Genomic DNA, 23,690 nt, shown 5'->3' with positions numbered 1-23,690 from the left:
TCAGTGTACATATACATTTTGTGTATTGAAAATACATTAGAAACGATGAAGAAAAATATAATAATAAATTTGAATATAAAATAGGTGAAATCTTTTTTATGCGCTTCTCGAGTGCACAATCCTGTCATTAATAATTAGATTTGAGTTTTGAAATCTTTTTACTGTGGTAGTTTTTATTTTTTAGTATTTTTTTTAAAGTGTTCTTGTTTTTTTAAAAATATTAAATTGAATTATTTTTCAATATTTTGATATATAATAATAAAAAAATAAAAATAAAATTTTTTTATATATATATTTCCAAGCGACATACACTCTCCACGCACCATAATATATACCAACATGCACTTGATCTAGAGTTTTGTTTTTTTTATTTGAATTTTGAAATTTTCACAAGTTTTTTTTGGTGGTTTTATTAAAAAATAAAAAAATATTTTAATATATTTTCAAATAAAAAATAAATTTAAAAAGCGATCCAACTTCACTCTCAAACTTCCCGATAAGCTGTTAAAGACGCCGTCTAATCGTGGGAAGCTAGTAATTGAAGTGTTGAGATAGCTGGATACCTGGGAGCAGTAGTCAAATCAGACCTTCATGGCCCATGCACGTCACGTGAAAGTTGAACCATCCTTGCCTGAGAGAGCCAATGATTCAGCTACTACTTCCACATAAAATATCACAATTGAGATTCTTCGAAGTAGCCAACATTACTCCCATCTGAATCATGGACAACCATCCCAGGTCTTGTGCCTTTAATTATTAGGGTTTATAGCTGCATCTGAGTCAAGTTCTGGTGGACCTTCGGAAGGAGAGGACCAAGTGGCCCTAGTCGTAGAAGGCTAGCTCTCTGGACATGAATTTTAAAATTTGAAAATTAGTTCCAATAATCCAAATTAAAAAATAAAATGAAAATTGAAGATTAGATTGACAATGCCATAGCTTCTAATTACGATTCTACAGTTGAATTATACATGCACAAACTTAATTGATATAAGAAAATTTTTTATTAAACCCACCCTAACCGAGTTTTTTAAAATTAATTCGAGAATATAAAAAATAAAAACTGAATTGATATAGTCAATTTTGGATTGTTAGGTCAAAACTAAATTTAAGTTTTTTTAAAATAAATCTTTAAACAATATTATTTTGAATTCAACTAAATTAACCTGTCCAACTTGTAATATGAGATTTAAAGTCTTTTTGAGAATATGATTGTGCCTGCTTTTTAAAGTGTTTTTCGTGTCGAAATGCATTAAAATAATATTTTTTATTTTTAAAAAAATATTTTTAAAATTAACTCATCAAAACAATCCAAAACATATACATAAAATTTAATTTTTAATAAAAAAATTAATTTTTTAAAAACACGGGTTGGCTTAAGCTTCAGGGTTTTATGTTTAATAATTTTGCATAAGCTTGAATTAGGATAGGTCAATAATTTCAAAATAAAGTCCTCAATTCCTGCTAAAAGTAGAGAGATTAAGAGAAATTAAATTCCAACTTGAGTCTAAACAAGAGCAATACAAATCGATCATTCTCAAGATTTAAAAGAAGAAAAAAGAGCAATGATACAATACAAAAAAAAAAAAAAGGCAATAGAAATGACAGATAATTTTGAGCTCTCAGTATCGCAAAAAGAAGATGGTAATAAGAAAAATGAATAGGCAAACCTAATCTGACAGCTAACGTATAATAGCTAATTACAAAATAAGATGCACTGCCTCTGAACAGGAATGCCAAAATCTTGTCAAAATTTTCTGCGGTAGGTTCAAAGACGTGCAGAGCTTCGTTGTCTTTGTAATGCTTACAACTTTACATCTTTTGTACATCTTGAATGGCTTTCTTTTTCAATGCCATTGATTCGGAGAATTGCGCTCTGTTGGTGAGCCAGGAACGAAGGGAACAAAACCCCTGCCACCAAACATAGGACGCATGAAGGCATCATCGAATTTGCGCCAGTAGTGATGAACAGTGTGTGTTGGGGTGGTCAAGAGTGAGCGTATGCTGCTTGGATGGTCGATGTCATGGCCACCTAGATCATCTAACGAGTCCTGCCCCTCTCCAAGAAGTGGTATTGTAAACGATTTTGGAGTAGTTGGATCTGACGAAATTATCACGCTTCTTGATTGGTGTTTTGGATGAGGCAGCAAAATTTTTATAAGAGGTTGAGTCATCAAACCAAACAACTGTGCAGGGCCAAGCATGGAGAAGAATTGTTACCATAATGAACAGCATCTCAAAGAATTTGCAGAGAAAGCAAACAATTTATCGCACATGGATGCTAAAACAAACTAATATTGCCAGTTGCAGATATTTTAATTCACCCAAAAACCGTATTTTCTTTGAAGGAAAAGAGACATCACAGATGATACAGTAGTAAAACTAGCTCGAATTATAAATTTATGGTAAGTTAAGATGGAAAAAGAAGCTGCCAGGGATAGAAAATATCAAGGTGGTGTAAGAAATTTCTAAGGTTTTCTGAAGATCAATATTGCATCAAGCCTACACAATTTGCTCTGCTATTCACAACTCAAAACTAGCTGGAGGGAAATCACTTACCACTGTGCTGAAAAGAACAACAGTTATGGTGCTGGTGATCATTATTGCATTTCCTCGTAGATGGGTGTGCCCCGCACTTGTGAACTGCATTTATTTAGGATAAAAAAGTAAATGAATGCAATGATATATACGATCAATCTTTATAGAACTATCAATATCATCAACTGCATGTCACCCGATACCTTATTGTATGCAAGTGCCATTGACACAGCACCTCTCATCAAACCAGCCCACCATATGATAAACTAAAAAGGAATAAATGCTTTATGTTACCAGATAGATCAATCGATTCATAGATAAGGGACTATTAATATTACAGAACAAAAAATAATAACAATAAGAATGATTAAGTACTTGCTGCTTGAAGCTTATCTTCTCATTAGGTGATTTCTTAGTTAAGTTGGACAAAAAGGACAAGGGGAAAACAAATGCTGCTCTTCCAACCATGACGAGACCAAGTAGTATCGAACTCACAGCAACCGAAGTCCCAGGGCTGTAAAAAAGTGAAACCAAGTTAAATGCCAGACATAAGGGCCAATAAAGAGAAGGGGGTTTCAACACAGCAGTCACATAACCCAATTTAAGTGAAGTACTGAAAGAATTTCCAAGAGGAGGGATGAGGTTGAACGCATCAATGAGACACAAAAACAAATGAAAACATACCTATGACTTACGAATCTCCACTTCTCAATGTCCAGGGCATCCATACCAACATAAAGGAAGATAAAAGTCTCAGCAACAAATGACAAGGTTGCAAAAGCATGCCTGCAATAATTTGGATTGAATTTTGAGAATTAAGAAAATGAACGCTTCCTAATACATCACAAGACAAGAATTTGGTTGAGACATACTTGGTAGTGACTCTTGAACTCTCAGTCACATTATGCCAGGTGTAATGCGACATCACAATCCCACAGAAAAATACTGTGAGAATGCCACTCAAATAGAACAGCTGCATGGAACCAAAGATCTTTTAGATAGTCGACAAAAATTAAAAATGAAGGGCACAGAGCATTACAACAGAACAAAAGACGGGCATCCAGAACAGTTACGAATCTTACTTCAGCCAGCATATATGAAAGGTATGCCATGAGCATCATCAGAGCAACCTCACGATCTGTTGAGTGCCTGAATCATATAAGGTATTCAGTCCACCATTCACAAAATTTTCATTCTGCATATTATAGCTTTTTCTCCATACTTAAGATTCAACATAACAATTATGTTTAATCAAAACTAAGTTATGGTAATAACATGTTTAATCAAATTAACACATGAACAGAGTTTTTATGTTTATATTGAATTGTAGTGCTCGTGAGCAGGAAAAAAGACTGTAATTACAGGGAATTCTGATTCAAGACATCAACCAAATAAGTGGTAGGAGTAACTACACATAAATACATCCGTGATAGCCCTCAAGTTTTCAAAATTTGTATGGACTGGGCATCAATGTCTTATTTGGTTACTTGGCTTACTAACTCAATCCTATCTACCTGATACATAGTCACAACAAGGCAACTTTCCAGTCAGAGAATTCATTTTGGTTTTGATGAAAAAAAATTGACTATTGTAATGATAGATTACAGTTATGCAAGAACTATAAAACACTTGGAAAACTTTTGGACCATGTTATACCTGCCAAAATAGAGCCTTCTGATGATGTAAGCACTAACTAGCCCAGTCTGCAAGAAACGAACCATGCACATTTCATAATATATTGCTCGCAGCTATACAGATTTGTGATAGCCTCTGTGCGTGTGTACAAGAGAATGAGAGAGGGAGGCAGAAAGGAAAATGAGGGAGAGGAGACTTACCAACACCCCTAGCAAAGTGCTTGCAAGAAATAAATAAAAAAAGTTGCGAACAAAATCCCAAGCAATTGCGGCATTGATATTAGTAAGATCAAAGCTCTGGATTGCATTGAAAAGCACCACTGATGTGGCATCATTTACGACACCCTCCCCGAAAACCAGACTATAGAGTAAAGGCGTCTCATCCTGATTAAGCACCTGCACCATCAAACAAAACAATTTCAGTATACATGTATCATTTGTTTCAAAATTGAGATATTTCTATTGCTTTGATATGCACCACACCTGCAGTGTGCAAACAGAATCTGTTGCAGCAAATATGGCACCAATTGCTGAAAATGGTAAAACAACAAAGTAAGATTCCCAAAATAAATTCGAAGAAAAGTACTGAAATAAATGGGATCCATGAAGGTGTTACCTAGATAATCCCCTATATCTAGTGGACCGATGTCTAATTTCTTAAAGAATTGCATAGCACCTGCCAGATTAAAATAACAATCAGTACCAAATTCATCTATGGTTATCACAGACCAACTGAAATGTAGTTATTTCAATGTCAGCAAGGAGTATGCCGACAAGGCATAGATTATAATTCCCTTTTCTACTGCGATTTCAATGGATATTCCCATTCAAAAAGGGAAAAGAATGTTAATCCATCTTTTAGTTATACTTTTAGATTGAAACCCATAAACAATCTCTGTATGAACACTGGGTAGTTTGAGTGTCAATGGGGTGTTTTACCTCCATAAAATAAGAGAGCATTACAAGTAAATAAATAAATAACAGCAGGCCTGGAGTTCCTGTCCGTACCTAGTGATATGACAAAACAGCTTATTAATGTACCAACTGCACCAAATAGCATTATAGTCATGAAATTACGGAAGAACTGCTTCTTTTTAACCTGAAACCTGGTAATCAGAAAGATGAGGAAAAAAAATATATCAAACATTAAATCTAGGCAAGAAGAAGACAAGCCAGTAGAAAGCCAAACGTATCATTTAACAAAAGTCAAATAATGAACAATTTTTCAATCAAAAGATAAGATGGACGGTACCCATCTCGTAACCAGAAAAGCATGAGGTTCAAGACAAAACCAAAGAACATTAGCTTTGGTCTGCTAAAAGAGCATTGATTTTTAAAGGCAACTCCATTGAGATTTAATGGAACATAAACATACCCCGCATTAAATATGATAGGTGGGAGAAGATATATAAAGAAAAGATCCTCGCTAAAGACTAAAAGATGCGAACTTTTTCCTCCACTAATCAGCAAGATAACAACCCCAGTACATAGACCCTGCCACCAATCCACAAAACATCAAACACACAGTATCAGGCATACTTCAAGTCATAGATAAAAAGAACACACAAAAAATATAACTTGCACCAAAACTTCTTTTCTTTTTTCCTTTTCTTTTATAAACAACTAACTCGTATCCCAAATCATGGAAACCAATAACCATACACAAAAAGAAAACGAAAACATTTAAACTAATGTGTCAGTCTCATTTCAAGTATAAGCAATAAAAGAAGAATGGATTCAGAAGTTCTAAAAGAGAGAAACTCACAATTATAAGGGCAGTGATTGACTCGTTCATCCACCGATTCTCCTCTAGAAGATGACCAATAACAATACAAGCGCAAAGAAGCGCGACAAACAAGTTCATAGAGACCACAGAAGCGTGATCAGATGTGGTCAACATTTGCAATCTCGAACCAATTGAACTCACGTAAGATTCCATTGTAAACAAACACCCGTAGTACTTTTTTCACCCAGTTAAACAAATCAGTATGAGAATTTATATATTCCCTTCCGAAAACACAGAATCCAACAAAAAAACTAATTACAAAAGCTGGGGCGATTTCTATAAGCTGTGTGATCCCTGCATTCAAAGCAGCAAAAACAGAGATCAGATTTTGATCAAGAAAGTATTTGATTAAACTCATTTAATTACAAAAGCAACAACACAACGACAAGAATAATAATAACAATAATGTTACGTTAAGTATCTGAGAAAATGCATTAAAAAAACGGAAAACCTTTTGTGTAAATCATATTTAAGCTTCCAACCATTCAAATGAAGCATAAAAGATCAGATTCCAATCCATGAAAACATTAAAGTAAGCTCATTTCATTACCAATTCAAATCCCTCAAATCTAACCTTCTTAACATCAATTTCTGATCTTCTAAACCATGAAACCAAGCTCATTTCATCACCAATTCCCCCTCAATTCACAAAAACTCGTGAAAAAATCTGAATCTTGGAAAAAAAGAGTACAAAATAAGGAAAAATTAAAGTACAACAAAAATGCCATGAAATTTCTAGTTAAACAGATTCTCAGTTTTGAAAAAAAAAGTACAAAATTAAACGACAACAAAAATGCTATGAAATTTCTAGTTAAAAAATAAAAAAGGGAACTAATTAATATAACACTCGGATACCTTCAAATTTAAAGCAGAGAGAGAGAGAGCTCGAAGAGAGAAATGAAAAGAAATCAATCTCTCCTTCGAATTTTCTCAAAATGGAACCCAAACAAGCTCCTCCTGTGACTAAAAACAAACCTCGGCACAGCAGATGATGAAAAACCAAAAATCTAAATAAAGAGAAATGAGAGAGCGATATAGAATATAGACAGCTCTATAAGAGAGAAAAATGGAGTTTAAAAGAGAGAGAGAGAGAGAGAGACGGATGGTGCGGGACAACAGAGAAACACCAACGGACTAAACTGTTGAAAACTGATTTAATTTTTCTTAGCACCTTCTATTTATATTACTTTTTTACGCTAGTTTTTATTTTATTTTTTCCCGTATTTGATGCCAACATTATTGCCGTTCTGGATTTTTATTATTTTTTATTATTTAGACCGCTTATTTTTCCTTAATCCTAAAACCGTGCAAGTTCTACCGCTGATTTATACTGTATAGTTTGTAGTTTGATACATCATTATGTGTATTTTTCAACAAATATAATCGCAACCAATCGAGCTATATATATATATATATATCATGTTATTATTAATTAAAAATCTATTGTTAGATTAATATGTTGATTACCATGCTAGTATATTTATTAGTAGTTAATATAATAGGTATCATAACCACATAGATAATATTTTGGAAAGAAAAAACCAGTATTGCTTTGTAAACTCAAAGATCACCTAGTTAATTCAATTAATTTATTAAAATATTTTTTTTAATAATTTAAAACGAATGTAACTAAATTTAGACCAAGTCAATTAAATTACTAAAAAACCAGTTAAATCAACCAGATTTTATGAGATTAATATCTTTTTCGGTTCAATTTGAAACTGGATACAATTATTCTATCACTTAAATACATTCTAAAACATGAAATTATTCTATCATATAAATAAATTAAAATCTCACTTCAACCCAGTTCCTCACCATGTATTATGTTATATAGAGGAGAAGCAAGCAAGTACAGAAATCGGCATGTAATTAATTTCTTCTTGTGTACAGTAATCACTGCAGATTGTTGCCCTATCACATTCTTGCAAAGCACACAAAACTAGCTAGAAAAGGAATAATATATATATATATATATATATATATATATATATATATATATATATATATATAGGCGCCATGCACCTCTTGAATTCGTGCGGGCACCAGTCGGGTGGTAAAGGGAGGTTGTGGACTGCTTTCTTCTTAATCATATATTTGACATGATTATTAATTCACAATGAATGCATCTTTAATGTGTTTTGGGCATATTATTATTGTTATTAATGAATATAACGAGAGGGATGGAATGGAGAAGACGTTATAAAGGTCTGATTTCTTTTATTTGACTGCTTGAATTGAGGAAAAGAGGTGTCCTTGCTTCCTCGGGCTTAATATGGTGTTTATATTGATAAAAGTTAATTTTTTTTAAAAAAATTGTTTTAAAATATTTTTTATTTTTTAAAATATATTTTTAACACCAGCACATTAAAATAATCTGAAAATATTAATTTAAATAAAAAAACAAATTTAATCTCAATGTCAAATTAACACCCATTGCACCATTGAATTAATTAGAATAGACAAGAGAGAATTAATTTGTTGTAATCTTTGAATTTTGTCCTACGAGAAAAAAAGGATTCCATGGTGTTTAGATATTTTTTTCATAAAAAAAGAGCGCACACATTTATTTGACATATATTTGGTATAAATTTCCTTCCTTTTTGTTAGCTAAACAACAAAAATGAATCATAAAAAAAAATAAGATTTTTTTATCATATCCTTTTGATTTGGATTCAATAAGAGTTCAATTCTTAATAAATATTTTGAATTGAATTTATTTATATTTTATATAAAAGATGTTATTTAAAGTTAGTATTTTATATCTGTTTAGTATTGTGGTGAATATAATACTTTTTAAATGTGTATTTTTACTTAAAATATATTAAAATATTTTTTTGTATATCATCACATCAAAATCGTTATAAACACTAAAAAAAATTAATTTAATATTTTTTTAAAAAATATACTTTAAAAAAAAACATCTAAAATAAAAAATTACCGCACTTTCAAAGAGTATATTTCATCTCCAAAATAATCAATGACTATACTAATTCGTTGTTAAAAAGAATATGAAACCTAATATATGCATTCTAATACTAATCATCATACACATATACTTATAAAAAGATATTTATATCAATCCAATAATTAAAAAGAAAAAGAAAAAGAAGAAGAAGAAGAACGTAAGGTAACGTTCACGGGCCATACCACACAGCAACATCATAATTAACTAAGAGGAGCTGCATGTGGTTCATATCCACGGGGCTAGCTGGAAAAAAAAAATCAATGGAAGTCTCATGAAGAACAACCTCTCCGTGGAGTGGATGGGTCGTCACGGATCTATCAATATAAAGTTCAGTTTTCTTTTCCTAGATAGACCTGCATGATTGCGATTCCCTTACTTTTTACATGCAGTTCTTCTGGGAAATTAAGAAGACGACACTTTTCCCCTGTGCATTTGTCTAGACCTACCTAGCTGCCTAACTTGCAGTTCTGTATTTGAATACAACTCTATTTAATCGTCTCTTTTATAAATATAATATTGCCCATTGATTATTGAAATTTCGCAATGATTTTTGTCAAGCGATAGCTGTGACGAGAGATGTCCAACTCACTCCACGTTATGGAATCTTGCTACCATGTAAGTAAACAACCTGGTCAAGTTTTTTATTTTTTTTTAATATTTTTATATTATTTTGATATATTATTTTAAAAAATAAAAAAAATATTTTTTTAAAAAAATATTATGTAAAACAATCGCCACTATACTATGAAACACTAACTACATAAAGAGTTGGTTGGATTTTTTTTTTAACCCTGAGGTGTAGTTTAACTGGTTATATTATTGATTTATTTTTTAAAAATTATTAATTTAAGTGTTATAAATTTTAATATCATTGAAAAATTATATGATTACTAATTTTAAAATTATAAAAAATTAATTAAAGTATGTATGTATAATACTCGCAACTAAAAAAAATAAAAATTATCGGGTTTTAGAAACTTCAGATACAAGGAAGCGCTTTTAACAGCAAAATTGACATTCTCCTCCGGTGTCACGAAGAAAGTAAAAAACAAGGACATTGACAAAGATGGGTGCACCGTGTTTCTTGCACTCTAATGTCACCTTGAGAAATTGATTGACAGTTACTATTCTCTTATTATGATTCATAAATAGTATTGTCGCAAATAGTTTGTAAGTTCACCAACAATAAATATTATATTATAATTTATAATTCTATCTCTGACATGTGAAATAAGTTATTACCAAAATTTATTGGTAATAAAATCCATGTTTTTTTGATAATTTTAAATTGTTAGTGTGAAAATTATAAAAGAAATTCTGAAAAATATATTTTAATATATTTCAAAACAAAAAAATATTTTTAAAAAACATCATAAACTACAGTATCAACACTGAAACAACTCTTAAAATGACATTCACAAATTTGCAAAAAACCATTAAACTGAGAGTGGTTAACACTGAGTAATTAATGGATTATTCAATTGTTTTTATTAAACAAAGATTAATTAATTAATCAGTCTCGATAACTTACGTACCTGAATTATAATCCACCCTTGTTTTGGTGTGCACGTTAAGAAACTGGACTGGTGATTCCCGGCAGTGAATAAAATACTATCTGATTGTCAGTCCATGAGCTTGTATAATTGGTGAATTTTCAAATTCTATGATGGTATTGGTTATTTTTTATTTTTAAAAATTTATTTTTAATATTAACACATTAAAAAATAATAAAAAGAAATCTCCCAGTTGCAAACACCCAACAGGCTTTAGACAAGAAGCTTGAGCTATTCTGATACAATTGGCTGTACAGCTACAGATACGATAATCTGCACTGGTTATTGTATGCCTGATAAGCTGTTGAGCTTACGAAAAATGAAGATGTGGATCGGATCGGATCGGATCGGATCTAGTTCATTAGCTGGCTGGGAGAAATGTTTTGGCAGCTTCTGTGCTTCTTAAATTAGTACTGCTAACCATGTTCTCTGCACCGACCTGTAGACAGGATCCCACCAGCTTTTTTCGCACCATCCTGGTCTCGGACGTAATTAAAGTGCTGAAAAAAACAAACATACGGAGGTTCTTCTAGAAAAGTAAGCAATCTGAGCTTGACCCGTATCTGATTTATAATTCAATGAAATTAGACATTTACTTGATAAATCCAGGTTCATTTAATCATATTTTTAATAATTTGCTCGACTTGGATAACCCAGTTCACAATTAATCCAATTAACATTAAAAAAATTTCTAAAAAAAATTAATCTAATTTATCCTGGTGACTCATGTTTAATTTTAATTAAATAACTCGATAAGCAAAATTCTTTTATGAGTTAGTTATTTTGTCGAGGCTATCAATTACAAAAATAACAAATGATAATATTATTTGGAGAATATTATCGTTATTTATTTGGAATTCTTGTCCTGGTTAATAACATGGCTTATGTATGTATTTAGAGGCAAACAGGCCACCGTCTAGAGTCGATCATTAAATAATAACACTATTAACAATCGATAATATACTATATGTAAAAGGATAATAATAACAATATGAACGGCAAATTATAAAACGGAAATGATGATGATAAGTCGGTCCATTACACCATGTCTCAGGATTTATTGGGGTAATAACAGTCCACAATACAGGGGTTTTTCTTTGAAAATTTTTATAGTGATCAAAATAATAATTCCCAATGCTTACTTCGTAGAAGATAATATTCTATGAGAGAGGTAGGCAAGAAATAAATAAAAATAACAATAATAAAAATATTTTCGAGCTTGAGCGAAAATATTCTAATTATTTTCTAAGCACTCTTAAAATTTCTGGGTTTCTTCTCCCTTTCTCTCTCTCACATGTTTCTAAATTATTGTGTTAGACATTATGCAGACATTGTCAACTGTCAATGAGTTATTAAAAAAGTGGAAGTCTTTTCTTTTCACTTCTTTCCCCCTGTTTTTTTTAGTTTCTTTAGTACTGTTTGTTTGTTCGGTACAGCTATGCTTTTCAATTTTTATTATTTTTATTTTTATTTATTGTTGAATTGTGTTAAAAATATATTTTAAAAAATAAATAAATATTACCAAAATATATCCTTTATCTATGTACGGGTCTTGAAATACACATTTTAAACATTAGACATTGATGTCTACCATGAATGAGTTTCAAGGTAAATCTAAGGAGTACAACTCAATTGCTCGGACTTTAAGTTTGATTCTTAGAGATTACTCGTTGAAGTCTCAGAAACATCAGGGTTACTGAAAATTTATATGATCGTTAACTTTAAGACCTATAAAATTAGTCGAGGTATACATAAACTGACACAGATATTCATTAAAAATAATAAAAAAAATTGAGGGTCAAGATATGCATTTAAAAGGTTAGGTATTGGGCTCTAAATTAATAGTCAATACACTACAAATAAAGAAGATGACATAAAGGATAAAAAAACATTAAAGTATCCTTTGATTTGATCTTTAAAGATTAAAAAATAATCCATGTCAACCCTCCAATGATTTATGTTCTTTATCAATTTGAAAGAATCAAACTTATGTCACGTCCGGGACTTGTTTAAGCTCAAATTGAACACGATTAATCTCTCAAATGGTTTGGTCCAATACGTGACGTGATGGGTTACGGAAAGATAGAAGGTTCATAAGGGTGTCTCGAAATGCTGTTTATAATTTATTTTTTTTTAAAATTATTATTTTTAATGATTTTAAATTATTTTAATATGCTGATATTAAAAATAAATTTTAAAAAATAAAAAAATTATTATTTTAATATATTTTAAAGTAAAAAAACATTTTAAAACACAATTTTTACGATATTTCAGCCCTTTCATTTGAACGAACGAATGGTACCAATGATATTTACAATGACAAAGTTTGTTGATGTAGGTTTTAGATGAGTTTGGCAGTACCCAAAATGCTATTTGTCTTAAATTTAAATATTTTATAATCCAATTTTCTAGCAATATTTTTACTTCAAAATCTCTTCCCTCCACTTTCGTCCTGTACCTGGGTACCTCAAATCTAAAGCCCACAAACATTTCTTAAAAGCCCAAATACTCACAAGCCCAAATATTAAATCTCACATCCATAAAGCTCGAGCCTGGAGTCCAACACCCCAAGGCCCAAACACAAACCTCTAATCCTAATTCTTCAAATCCAAATCCCTAAACACGCCACACAAATATATTCCACGTGTACCTTCTATCAGCTTACGAAAAACCATCTCTAACCCAACCACAGAGAACCAAAACCCCCAAACTACAAATCCTCCCCTGCAATCACCTCTCCAAAAACACTACAGGGGTTTGATCAACTCACAGTGACAGTAAAGTAGCAGGGTTTTTCAAAAAACCCTAATCGATTAATTATTAATCACCTTCCTTAATCACTTCCCCTTTGCAATCACAACCTAAAGCAGAGAAGAAAAGAGAGCAAAACAAAAAATGCCTCCACAGAGAAAAGGTGCGGCAGCTAGGGTTTCGGAGGATACAGAGGACCTCACCCGTCACCCGCTCCAAGCCATCCTCTTAGCCGATAGCTTTGCCACCAAATTCCGTCCAATCACACTCGAACGCCCTAAAGTACGTGCACATCCGTATGAAAATACTCGTATAAAATACATGTATTTGTTCATTGTTTTTTGAAACGATTGATTCGGTTTTGTTGAAGGTGTTGCTGCCGTTGGTGAATGTGCCGATGATAGATTACACATTGGCGTGGCTAGAATCTGCTGGAGTTGAGGAGGTTTTTGTTTTCTGTTGCGCGCATTCTAAACAAGTTATCGAGTATTTGGAGAAATCCGAGTGGATTTTGCAGCCGAATTTCTCCGTTGTAACTATCGAGTCTCATAATTCTGTTAGCGCTGGCGACGCTCTGCGATTGATCTACGAGCGCAATGTGGTATGTTTTTTTACTTGTTTTCTATTCAGTGGGGACTAAATTGTTAAAAAATCTTGAATTGAATAATTGGCTTTATAGTTTATTTTTTAGTTAGTTAAGGAAGTGGTCATGAAAAATTTCTGTTGATTATCGTTGTGGCTGTGAATTTTAGTGGTGTGTTGTATGTTTTATGTTTTTGGAAGTTTGTATGATATCAGCTTTGGTTTTGTTATCGATTTGTGTAATGTGATTGCTTGTTTGTTAATATGTGAGGTGGTGTATTTTTGATTTGGTGATTTTGAAGCTAGAATAGTAACTTTTTGTGTTGATTTTCTTTGTATGATTGTCATGTTTATGCTCGCAGTCAAATTCTTGAGTGGTTGTTGCAGCATAGATTTGGTCTATGGACACTAGACCAACCATAGCAGCAGGGTACCAATTGATTGTTTTGTCTTGTTTTACTCATCAATGTGCTGATTGTTTTTAATTTTTAATTTTGTTGTTTGAAGATAAACGGAGATTTTGTACTTATTAGTGGGGATACAGTGAGCAACATGTCTCTCACACAAGTGATTCAAGAACATAAAGAGAGAAGGAAGAAAGACAGTAATGCTGTGATGACTATGGTTATTAAACAGTCAAAACAATCTCCGATTACCCATCAATCACGGCTCGGTACTGACGAGCTTTTTCTGGCAATAGATCCTCAGACAAAACAGCTTCTTTTCTACGAGGAAAAGACCGACAACTTGAGAGGGATTATACCTCTTGATAATGCATTGCTTGGTGATAATCCTTCCATTTGTCTCCACAATGACAAGCAGGTGTGTCCCTTGGATTTGTGTTCTCAATCCCTGATCTACTTCTTGTCCATGCAATGACCACTGTAGTTTATTTTTCACTTGATGGATTGAGATTTATATTTTGATTTTATTTTAATTTCCAGGATTAAGATTGGATTGGATTATTTTGTTTATCACTACTCACCAAAGTATTATTTTTTCATTTACAGGATTGTTATATTGATATATGCTCCCAGGAAGTTCTTAGTCTTTTCACTGACAACTTTGACTATCAACACCTACGCCGTCATTTTGTAAAGGGATTGCTGGTTGACGATGTATGCTCTTTTCTTGCATGTCTTTTTGTAGGGTTTTAAACGCACTCTCACTAGAGATAATATGCATGATTACATGTATATACACATCCTATCTATGAGATTATGAGTTTGAATTACTCACGGCACCACACAATGAGCACACAGATGCACATGTACAGTTTCGAGTTAAACAGGTAAGAAGCATGTTTACATAATCTTCAATCTTACAGCTTAAGCACAACACCTCTCAAACAAAAAGCTTAGCTCAATCCCAGGCTTATATTGTAACTTTCTCAACCTTAATTAATAAGGTTCAAGTTAATTAGTGAGGTTCAAGTTTTCATTTTAGCTAGCCACTAATTTCTTTCTCTTGCCTGTCAAAAATAATTTCATAATTTTATATGGATGCTTTTGCATGTTACCGATCCAAAAAAAGTAAAAAGTGCTCTATCTGTGAGTTGCAAGAAGAGAGTTCATGATAGACTATAATCTTCACTTTTATTCATTGCTGTTCTTAGTGTGATATGATGCAGTCAAGTCATTTCTCTTCATTTATTTATTCATGGACGTTTGTTTCTTTTTACAATATCTCGTCTCACTTTTTTTTTTAAATTCACATCGTAGCAAATTTATTATAAATTTAACATCAAGATTTTTATTTCCTGAGTACTGATTTCACCTATAACTTTTCTCACTATCTTCCATTGAATGTATCTTTTCTGTTGATGTTGTAATTTTTATGATAATTTTCATACTATTTTATGACCAGTATTTATGTGTTTCAGATTATGGGCTACAAAATATTCACTCATGAAATTCACTCAAGTTATGCGGCTAGGATTGATAACTATCGAAGCTATGACACTATCAGTAAGGACATAATTCAAAGGTGGACTTACCCATTTGTACCAGATGTGATGTTTTCTGGAAATTCTGCTACTCATCTTGAAAGAGAAGGGATGTACCGAGCATCAGGTATGGATGTTAAATGGGCTTTACATATTTTATAGTAATTAAATTTCCCTGCCCTTTTATTTGAAATTGATTGTTAGTAATAGCAATCCATGCGTTGCATTTTATGTGCTGATTATTTTTCACCAAGATCTATGTTTTTGCTGGCACATCTATTCTGGACGGATAGAATCATGTTTTAGTTGATCCATCTGTATTAATTAATTTGTTTTTGGGAGCCTGTTTTCTCCCATGTATTGGGTTATTCTGGGCAGGGTGAAGGAGTTGTTATCGATGCATTGGAGGATTTGCACAAGAAAGAATGGGAAAAAGATATAAATTTGGATTGGAATAAGATCTGAGAATCAATCTTTATCTAAATTCTAAACTGTATTGTCATCTTCCTGGGTGGGTTTGTTCTTAGCTTCCTTATGGTCTTCTGCTTGGGGCTGTTTTCAGGGTTTTTTTGTTCTAATATTGAAAGGATTTGGGAGCTCTTTGCTCTGGGGCCCTTATTTTTCTTCTTCAGTAAAAGGATGCTTTCTTGTTCTCCATTTGTAATTTGCTAATTTTCATCATAATAATTGTCCTTTTTTTCCTTGTGTTTTTCTTATGTAAGAAATCCTAGTGCTTTGACTGGGATTAGGCAGTAGAACTTGTGTATTTTTTCAGTGTTGGAAACATCAAGCATGTTTTATAGCTCTGATGGATCGTTTATTGATTTCCTATAGTCTATTTATTTGTACTGTGAAGTGGTTTTCCACAATGAGAAGATAACATGGTATTTCTTCCTACTTATTATTATTTATTGTGATTGTTCTCATTATTTACATGGTATCTTCCCCTCCTAACCATCTCCCTATCAACACATTATCTCATTGAGAGTAGCAACTAGTTATCATTTCCATTTGGCTTATCTTTTTGTAATCATTTTGCTGACAGCTATTTCATGACTTTAATTTTTGGCAGAAATTGAGCAATCACGTTCTGCACGTATCGGTCCTTTTACTGTTATTGGAAAAGGCACTAGAATTGGGAACAACTCCAATATTTCGAATTCTGTCATTGGGAAAGGGTGTTCAATTGGATCAAATGTTTCAATAACAGGTTCCTATATATGGGATAGCGTCACTATTGAAGATGGCTGTGACATAAGGCATGCAATAATATGTGATGGAGTGGTAATAAAATCAGGAGCAGCATTGGAACCTGGCGTGGTATTGTCTTTCAAGGTAATAACTAGAACTCCACCTTTTTTGTTTAATTTTAGCTGAATTCCCTTGTGAGACTTTTGTTGCATTTGAACTTGGCATGTTACCTGAGTTTGTGGATGCACATGCTGATAAACATGTTGGACATGAAACTTGAACTAAAAAAGATTTTATTTTAGGAATGCTTCTGCAATGATTGAAATGTTGACTGTGGACAGATACGGTCCTGTGTTATAATTCTGAAGTGTCAATGTTTCCATTTGACTTGGATTTATATGGACATGCAACTGTGAATGCTAACCATTAGGAAATTCTCTATGAATACAAATCACAAGAATAAGTGTAAATAGTGGACATTTGACTTACCCATCCTTCTTCACTCAGAGAGTTCTGCCTGCCTGACAGGTTTTGCTGCTACAGCATGTGAAAAAAAATCATGTTCTGTAATCTCATAATTCAATTTTTCAATATGAAATTGACTCTTGAATATAAATCATGAGAATAAGTGTAAAGAGTGGATGACTTCAGCACTAAAGTTTGGCTGCTTAAATTAATGGTCTTTTATATATTTTGATTTCTTCAACTACATTTTAAAGATGGATTGAAAAAAACCCTTAATGTTAGCCCCTGATTATAAAAGAAGATACATCATAGGCTTGCTTAAATAAGATGGGGCATGGCTTGAGCATTTCACTTGTGTTTTCTATAAGAACAGATAACATGGTTTTAATTTGCTGTAAATAACTCAAGGGATTTTGTACAAGAAATGATTTTTGATTAAATTACTGTTTACTAATTAAGCATAAAGTCTCTCAAGTTTATCAGGTCAAAAAATTTGTTTTATGATCTAATTGCGTTTTTCTTTATAGTTTATATTGCATTTTCAGCTGGCATGGTCTTTCCTCACCTCCTTTGTGAAATTTTAAACTTTCTTTTTAATGAGGAGTTATTTCTCTTCATGGTGTCTTTATGAATTACAATTCATCGAAAATCCATGTATGCAATCTTCTCTCAAGGTGTTTCTATTAATATTTTTTGTTCTCCAGGTTGTGATTGGACAGCAGTTTATTGTCCCTTCCTATTCAAAGGTGTCTTTATATCAGCAGCCAACTGTGGAAGATAGTGATGAAGAATTGGAGTATGCTGATAATAGCAGTGGAACCGTAGATTCTTGTAAGCTCTGGTGCTTTACCTGCTATAGCTTGTATTTTTAGCTTTGCTAAATTGTTCTGTTTCTTTTTTTGATTGACATTACATCAGCATGAAACAAGCTGTACATGTTTGTCTTTACTATTTACATTGTAGTCTTGCTTTTCTTAAGGTAGATGTTATTCATCATGTTTCATTAATGTTCTATCTGCAGCGTTTGATAGGGATGCACTTTATTTTTTGAGGATATGTTATGCACAAGAATTGCTTTTTATCAGGATGAAACAATTGAATATATTGAAGAAGAGACAATAGTTCTACTCCTTAATGTACAAGTGGATTTGTGTAATATGCAGCAATTACATGTACTATGGATACGTTAAATAGGGAAATGATGTCTGAGACGCCTGCATCACAGGTGAGCTTTCAAATTTGGTTTCTGTATGATCCTGAGACTGCTATCTCTTAGTTGTGTTTTATATGCCTGATTGTAGATTTATCATTCCTCTCCTCTTTCCCTTTCTTTGAAAGTATCTTATGTGAAAATAATTTGTATGAGAGCGGGGAAAGTTCTCTTTAAGGGAAAAATGTGCCAAAAATAAATGGAATTTTTACTTCAACCTTGCATAACAAGGTTTCTCCATGGTATCAAAGACTTGGGAGGGATGTGATAGTGATTAAAGTTTCATATGTCAGTGCTATTTGATTTTTGGCTCCAACACTTATTTTGCCTGCTGAAAAACAGTAGTTCAGGAGAGTCTGAATTGTAATAATCCTTAAAGACTTAGTTCACATGGCCATTTGGTGTTGTGACTGTGTAGCATTTTGGTGAAAGGCAAATGTAATTTTGTGGGATGATTTATTATAATTCCTAGTTTAGCTGTATGATTTCCATTATCAGTGAGTTTATATAGTCTTTGTGCGGAGGGTGCGAGATGCTGACAAGAGCTATTGTATTTATTTGGGTGATAGAATTGAGTAAATCTTAATAATTTTCTACAACAGAGACAATACACATTTAATTATTGCTCATCTGTGGGGAACCAATTCCTCACTCTAATTATACAATGAGACAGGGTTTTTAGGCATGCTAATCTGTTACTTATCAGTAAAAAGTGTGTTATCTATTAGTCACCTGCTTCTCCTTTTCTTTGGCAAGCAAAATGGGATGCTGGCCAGATTAAGTTATGAATTCAAGTTTTCTCTTAGTGCACTTCACAACCCTCTGTCACAGATGTTGTCCTTACACCAGTCATTTGGGGTTGAGGCTGAGGTTGTGTATAAGGTTGTGTATAGAGTGTTCCTAGTAATAACAGATATGAAAGTTTGTAGAAAAACTGTGAGGTGGGTCATTCACATTTTGTTGTTTCAGATTTTTTATTTCTGTCTTGGTGGAATTCTCGTCCTTCATCTCTATGAATTTACTGTTCTTATCTAATAACATATCTTTTCTATCCTCAAAAAGAAAAAAATCACAGCATTGAGCCTTGCTATTGTGATCTGATAATCATCATATATTATTGTTAATCTGAATACGTTTCTGCTCTTTCTTGATATCTTTTATGGGTTTTCAGCTCGGGCCTGGTGGTGTTGGCCATGTTTGGTCAATATGTGAGGGAGGTCACGAGGAAGAATGGAGACATTCAGTTGCACCCATTCCTGCTGATAAACTTGCTGAGGCCACTCAATCTTTGGAGGATGATTTGGAATTCTTAAATCTAGATGGAAATGCTCTCTCAACTTCTGGGGAGTTGAAGCCTGGTCGTAATGGCACTGATTCTGAAGACGATGATGCTGAAGATTCTAGAGATGATTCCATTTACTATGAGAAAGAGGTGAAAATCACGCAGCATTTGGATGACGACAAAAATTTCACTTATAGTTCCCACAAAACCTTGAATATCCCACTTTGTTTTGCAGGTTGAAGCAACTTTTTTGAGGGCTGTTAATGAGAATATCAAAGTACCTGATGTAATTCTTGAAATGAACTCTCTGCGGTATGTTAGATTATTTTTGTTTTCTTAACTGGACCCATAACATAGATCTTGTATTGATGCTCATAACACAGATGTCTATTTATCAATACTTTACAGGGTAAATAAGTTTATCAAGTTCAATTTCATACATAATAATCTACACATGTATAATGAAGACTCGTCGTCAAAAGCTCTGATAATTTTCTACTTTTTAACCTGTTCACCTTCCTCTGGTTACCTCTTTTGGCTTACTAATACCTTATTCTGATTTTTAGTTTATTTCTTTTAAATAATTTATTTAATAAAGGCTTATTATCAATTGTCTATTGAAACACATAAAAGATCCCAGGTTCATGTGTCCCAGCTGAAAGCTTGCACTGAACCATTTGATTTAGTGTTTTGCTCGTTTTCATGCACAAAACTGTACATGCCATGATGCCTAGCCTTTTCCGAGTCAATAAAAGAAATAATGTTTTGAGTTTTGAACCTTTGAGTGGCTTTGTTACCACCATCTGCCAGGGCTGAAATAGGAGGCAGTTGGAATCCCCTTGGTAAACGGAATTCAATAAATGGCTGATGTAGTCAATAATTATGTGATTAGTATTAATTATTATTTTTTATTTCATTTTTAGATCCTGTTTTGACCTTTGTTTGAACCAGTAACACCACTCAATCTTCTTCAACTAGTAGTCTTCTCTTCATAACTTTCTATTAGATGTAGGACGGACAAACTTTCACATAAAGTGTGAGTAATGATGTATAAAAAGCTCATAATTTTATCTAGATAAGTGATTATTAAGTTACATTTTCTATAAAATTCTTTAAATACATATAAATAAGGTGATATTAAATATTGTAAGGGACTGTTGTATTTGGCTGGCTGTCACTCATGAACAGGTATTATTGCCTGTTTAACTCTGCTTCTTCCTCTACTGCTTCTGAATAGTAGACAAGTAGTTAATAACCATGTCTCCCATAATGTATAAAATATTCGACACATTTGTTTTGCAAATCAATTTTTAAATTATCGCTATATTTTTTATCCTCTTTAGCATTATTAACCTTGTGAACCTTTCAAACTTAATCCTTTGAACTCATTGAAGGAAAAGGTTTGGAAGAATGGTTGCATTCTGGAAAATATTGAAGTGATAGAACTAATTTGTCTGAAACCTTCATCTTAGCCTTGCCTGTGTGAGGTTTAAGATGGATGATGTGTTTTTACTCCTTTCCTCTTGATTACCTAACAATTTTTATTTTTATCTTCCTTTTTCTGTTTAATATTATCAACAACATATAATTGCTCAAAGTTATGTATTCTACCTTTAATTTCATTTCCCATTTCAATTTTTAGGTTGTCATACAACATGACATCCGCAGACTGTGCTGGGGCAATATTTTATGCAATGATGAAACAGGCGTTAGAGATTCCACATGCTACTGCTGGTAATTAGTTCTGTACTTGTGCCATGTGGTACTACACATTCATGCAAGTGAATTATTTTCTTTTCTATGAATAATCTGAGACAATAATTTGTTCTTGATGAGTGAAAATATGTTGGAAATTTTGTGAATATCTCTAGATAAGGGGTAATATTTTATGGGCATAAGTTTTAACCTATTTCATTTTGCTTGTTAGGCAAGGTAGGATGGAACACATTAAATGATGCTTTGAATCTGTCATGATTTGAAAACTAATTCCTGCTTTTAACCCCTTCACAATTGTGATTGCTTTTATTCTTTCTTTTTTCTTATTGTTGGTTTGGAGGGATGAATTAAACTCTGTGGCTTCAATTAATATTTCATGTAACCTTTCAGGTGAATTGCGCAAAAATGCAGCAAGCATTATAGATGCATGGAACAACCTTCTAAAGTTCTATTCAAAAGAAATAGATGACCAGGTTTGCACTGCTGATCTTCTTGACTAGCCATTGTCTACATATCTTTCATTATCTTTTATCAGTCTTACATCATCTTTTCAGAGAGAAACCTCATTCAAATTTTTATATATTCGTTCTCTATGGACAATCTTTTTATTACTTCTGTATAATATACTACTAGTGGAGTGAATATGTTAAGAGTTTTACTTCCATTTATTAATTTATAGGGAAAACATATATGTTTTTCCACTAAATCATCGATTCTGTTTCTTCCTGTCATGCACTCTGACTGCCAAGGTGATTTCTCACTTGAAGAAATCTATGAAATAGTTCTGTTTGTTGCTTTCATGAAGAATTTGGATGGATAAGATAGTTCATTTCACAAACAGTTCCCTCAGTTGTCCACGGGTGTTAACTTGATATCATTTGTACAGATTGAAGTGATAATGAAATTTGAAGAAATGTGTCTGGAATCTGTTAAGGAGTTCTCACCACATTTTTCCCAGGTATTTTTATTTTCTTGGATTATGTTTATTGATCTCTATGCAATAATAACTTCTGATATCCTGGCCTCGACCCAAAAAACAAATCTTTATTGATGCTTCAATAGGTGAATGTAAACTGTTGTTTGTCATGTTGCTGATCGGATCATATGATTTTCTCTCAGATTTTGCATATTTTATATGATAAAGACATTTTAGAAGAGGATGCCATATTGAGGTGGGCTGATGAGAAAAAAGATGCTGAAGAATCAGATAAAGTTTTTGTCAAGCAGTCAGAAAAACTCATTCAAGTAAGATTTAATACTCTAATCTTACTGTTTAATGAATTAGTTACATATGCAATCACACTGCATCTTCCATGTTTGGATGTCAATTGTCTGTGTTGGCTGTCACGAGTTCTATCTTGTTTCTCACACAAATAGGAGCCTTTATAATCACAGCCTGGTAAATAAATTCAGAGAAGCTCTAGGCCTTCATAACCCACTCTCTGATATGTTCCATCATCCATGCATGATTGTTTGCCCATCCAAATATGAGAGTTAGAAGGATAGAGGACGTGCAAATATAGAGTTAGATGAGCTCTGGATTGCAGCCTATGAATACTCAAGTCATTGAAATCTTTGCCAAACATTTTTTTCTTCTTCTTATGCTATTATTCTTTTATTGGATAGCTCCCCTAAACTTGACGCATGATGCTATTATTGCACCATATAACATGCGAGTTCACGTTTTATATGCATCTTTGTTGTAGTGGTTGAGAGAGGCATCTGAAGAAGAAGATTGAGAATGGAAAGGATTTGGTTTTGGTTTTGTGCTCTAAGCTTTAGCTTTGAAATTGAGACAGCCATGTAGGTCAAATGGATGTACTCTCTTTATGTTGTATCGAGGTTGTAAAGTGGGGCTACATCCATGGACTTTTGAACTGATTAGTTGCCCACGCTTAGGAAATTAAATTCATCTCATTGAGCATTTACTTTCTTCTTTGCAAATTCACTGCTTTTTTTGACCCAGTTTTTCGGTGAAACTCGAACAATACAAGGATATGTGGATAATGGTGGAGAGGTATTCAGGACCCTAGAATTTCTGAAAATGAAAGTGGAATAGACACATTTCGTAA

At 32.7% G+C, this 23,690-nt stretch overlaps 2 protein-coding genes across 4 annotated transcripts; one reads left to right on the top strand and one right to left on the bottom strand.

Annotated features, from left to right (window-relative positions):
- Positions 1–1,472: 1,472 nt before the first annotated feature.
- LOC133695253 (sodium/hydrogen exchanger 2-like) lies at positions 1,473–7,110 on the bottom strand. Of its 3 annotated transcripts, XM_062117159.1 has the most exons (16): positions 6,811–7,110; positions 6,530–6,622; positions 5,935–6,249; positions 5,545–5,663; positions 5,178–5,275; positions 4,786–4,845; positions 4,653–4,699; positions 4,371–4,565; positions 4,192–4,238; positions 3,618–3,684; positions 3,408–3,508; positions 3,220–3,321; positions 2,911–3,049; positions 2,739–2,801; positions 2,557–2,640; positions 1,473–2,183 (listed from the first exon to the last, which is right to left on the bottom strand). In XM_062117159.1, exons 3-16 carry the CDS (start codon positions 6,106–6,108, stop codon positions 1,845–1,847), a joined length of 1,635 nt encoding a protein of 544 aa, XP_061973143.1. In that variant the 5' UTR covers positions 6,109–6,249; positions 6,530–6,622; positions 6,811–7,110; the 3' UTR covers positions 1,473–1,844. The 3 variants fall into 3 exon arrangements, with proteins under 3 accessions (XP_061973143.1, XP_061973142.1, XP_061973145.1); XM_062117158.1 differs by lacking the exon at positions 6,530–6,622; XM_062117161.1 differs by lacking the exons at positions 5,545–5,663; positions 6,530–6,622; positions 6,811–7,110 and having other exon boundaries at positions 5,935–6,038.
- Positions 7,111–13,154: 6,044 nt separating this feature from the next.
- LOC133695117 (uncharacterized) lies at positions 13,155–23,546 on the top strand. Its single transcript, XM_062116935.1, has 15 exons — positions 13,155–13,509; positions 13,598–13,828; positions 14,317–14,631; positions 14,820–14,927; positions 15,692–15,881; positions 16,827–17,089; positions 18,115–18,241; positions 18,574–18,635; positions 19,792–20,052; positions 20,138–20,214; positions 21,545–21,636; positions 22,009–22,091; positions 22,505–22,576; positions 22,738–22,863; positions 23,325–23,546. The coding sequence occupies exons 1-15, from the start codon at positions 13,372–13,374 to the stop codon at positions 23,355–23,357; spliced, it is 2,178 nt and encodes a 725-aa protein (XP_061972919.1). The 5' UTR covers positions 13,155–13,371; the 3' UTR covers positions 23,358–23,546.
- Positions 23,547–23,690: the final 144 nt, after the last annotated feature.

Source organism: Populus nigra, chromosome 5 (genome assembly GCF_951802175.1).
Source record: "Populus nigra chromosome 5, ddPopNigr1.1, whole genome shotgun sequence".
In the NCBI taxonomy this organism is placed as follows: domain Eukaryota; kingdom Viridiplantae; phylum Streptophyta; class Magnoliopsida; order Malpighiales; family Salicaceae; genus Populus; species Populus nigra.
The sequence above is the reverse complement of the archived record's forward strand: the minus strand, read 5'-3'. Positions and strand labels throughout refer to the sequence as shown.

Bases quoted from the DNA above. Each gene is read 5' to 3' on its own strand.
- LOC133695253 (XM_062117159.1), bottom strand. From the start codon at position 6,108: ATGGAATCTTACGTGAGTTCAATTGGTTCGAGATTGCAAATGTTGACC. The intron at 5,276-5,544 runs GTATGTTTATGT...TCTGATTACCAG, and splicing joins CCTATCATATTTAATGCGGG to GTTTCAGGTTAAAAAGAAGC. The intron at 4,566-4,652 runs GTGTGGTGCATA...TTGATGGTGCAG, and splicing joins ATTCTGTTTGCACACTGCAG to GTGCTTAATCAGGATGAGAC.
- LOC133695117 (XM_062116935.1), top strand. From the start codon at position 13,372: ATGCCTCCACAGAGAAAAGGTGCGGCAGCTAGGGTTTCGGAGGATACA. The intron at 18,242-18,573 runs GTAAGCTCTGGT...TGTAATATGCAG, and splicing joins CAGTGGAACCGTAGATTCTT to CAATTACATGTACTATGGAT. The intron at 22,092-22,504 runs GTTTGCACTGCT...TCATTTGTACAG, and splicing joins CAAAAGAAATAGATGACCAG to ATTGAAGTGATAATGAAATT.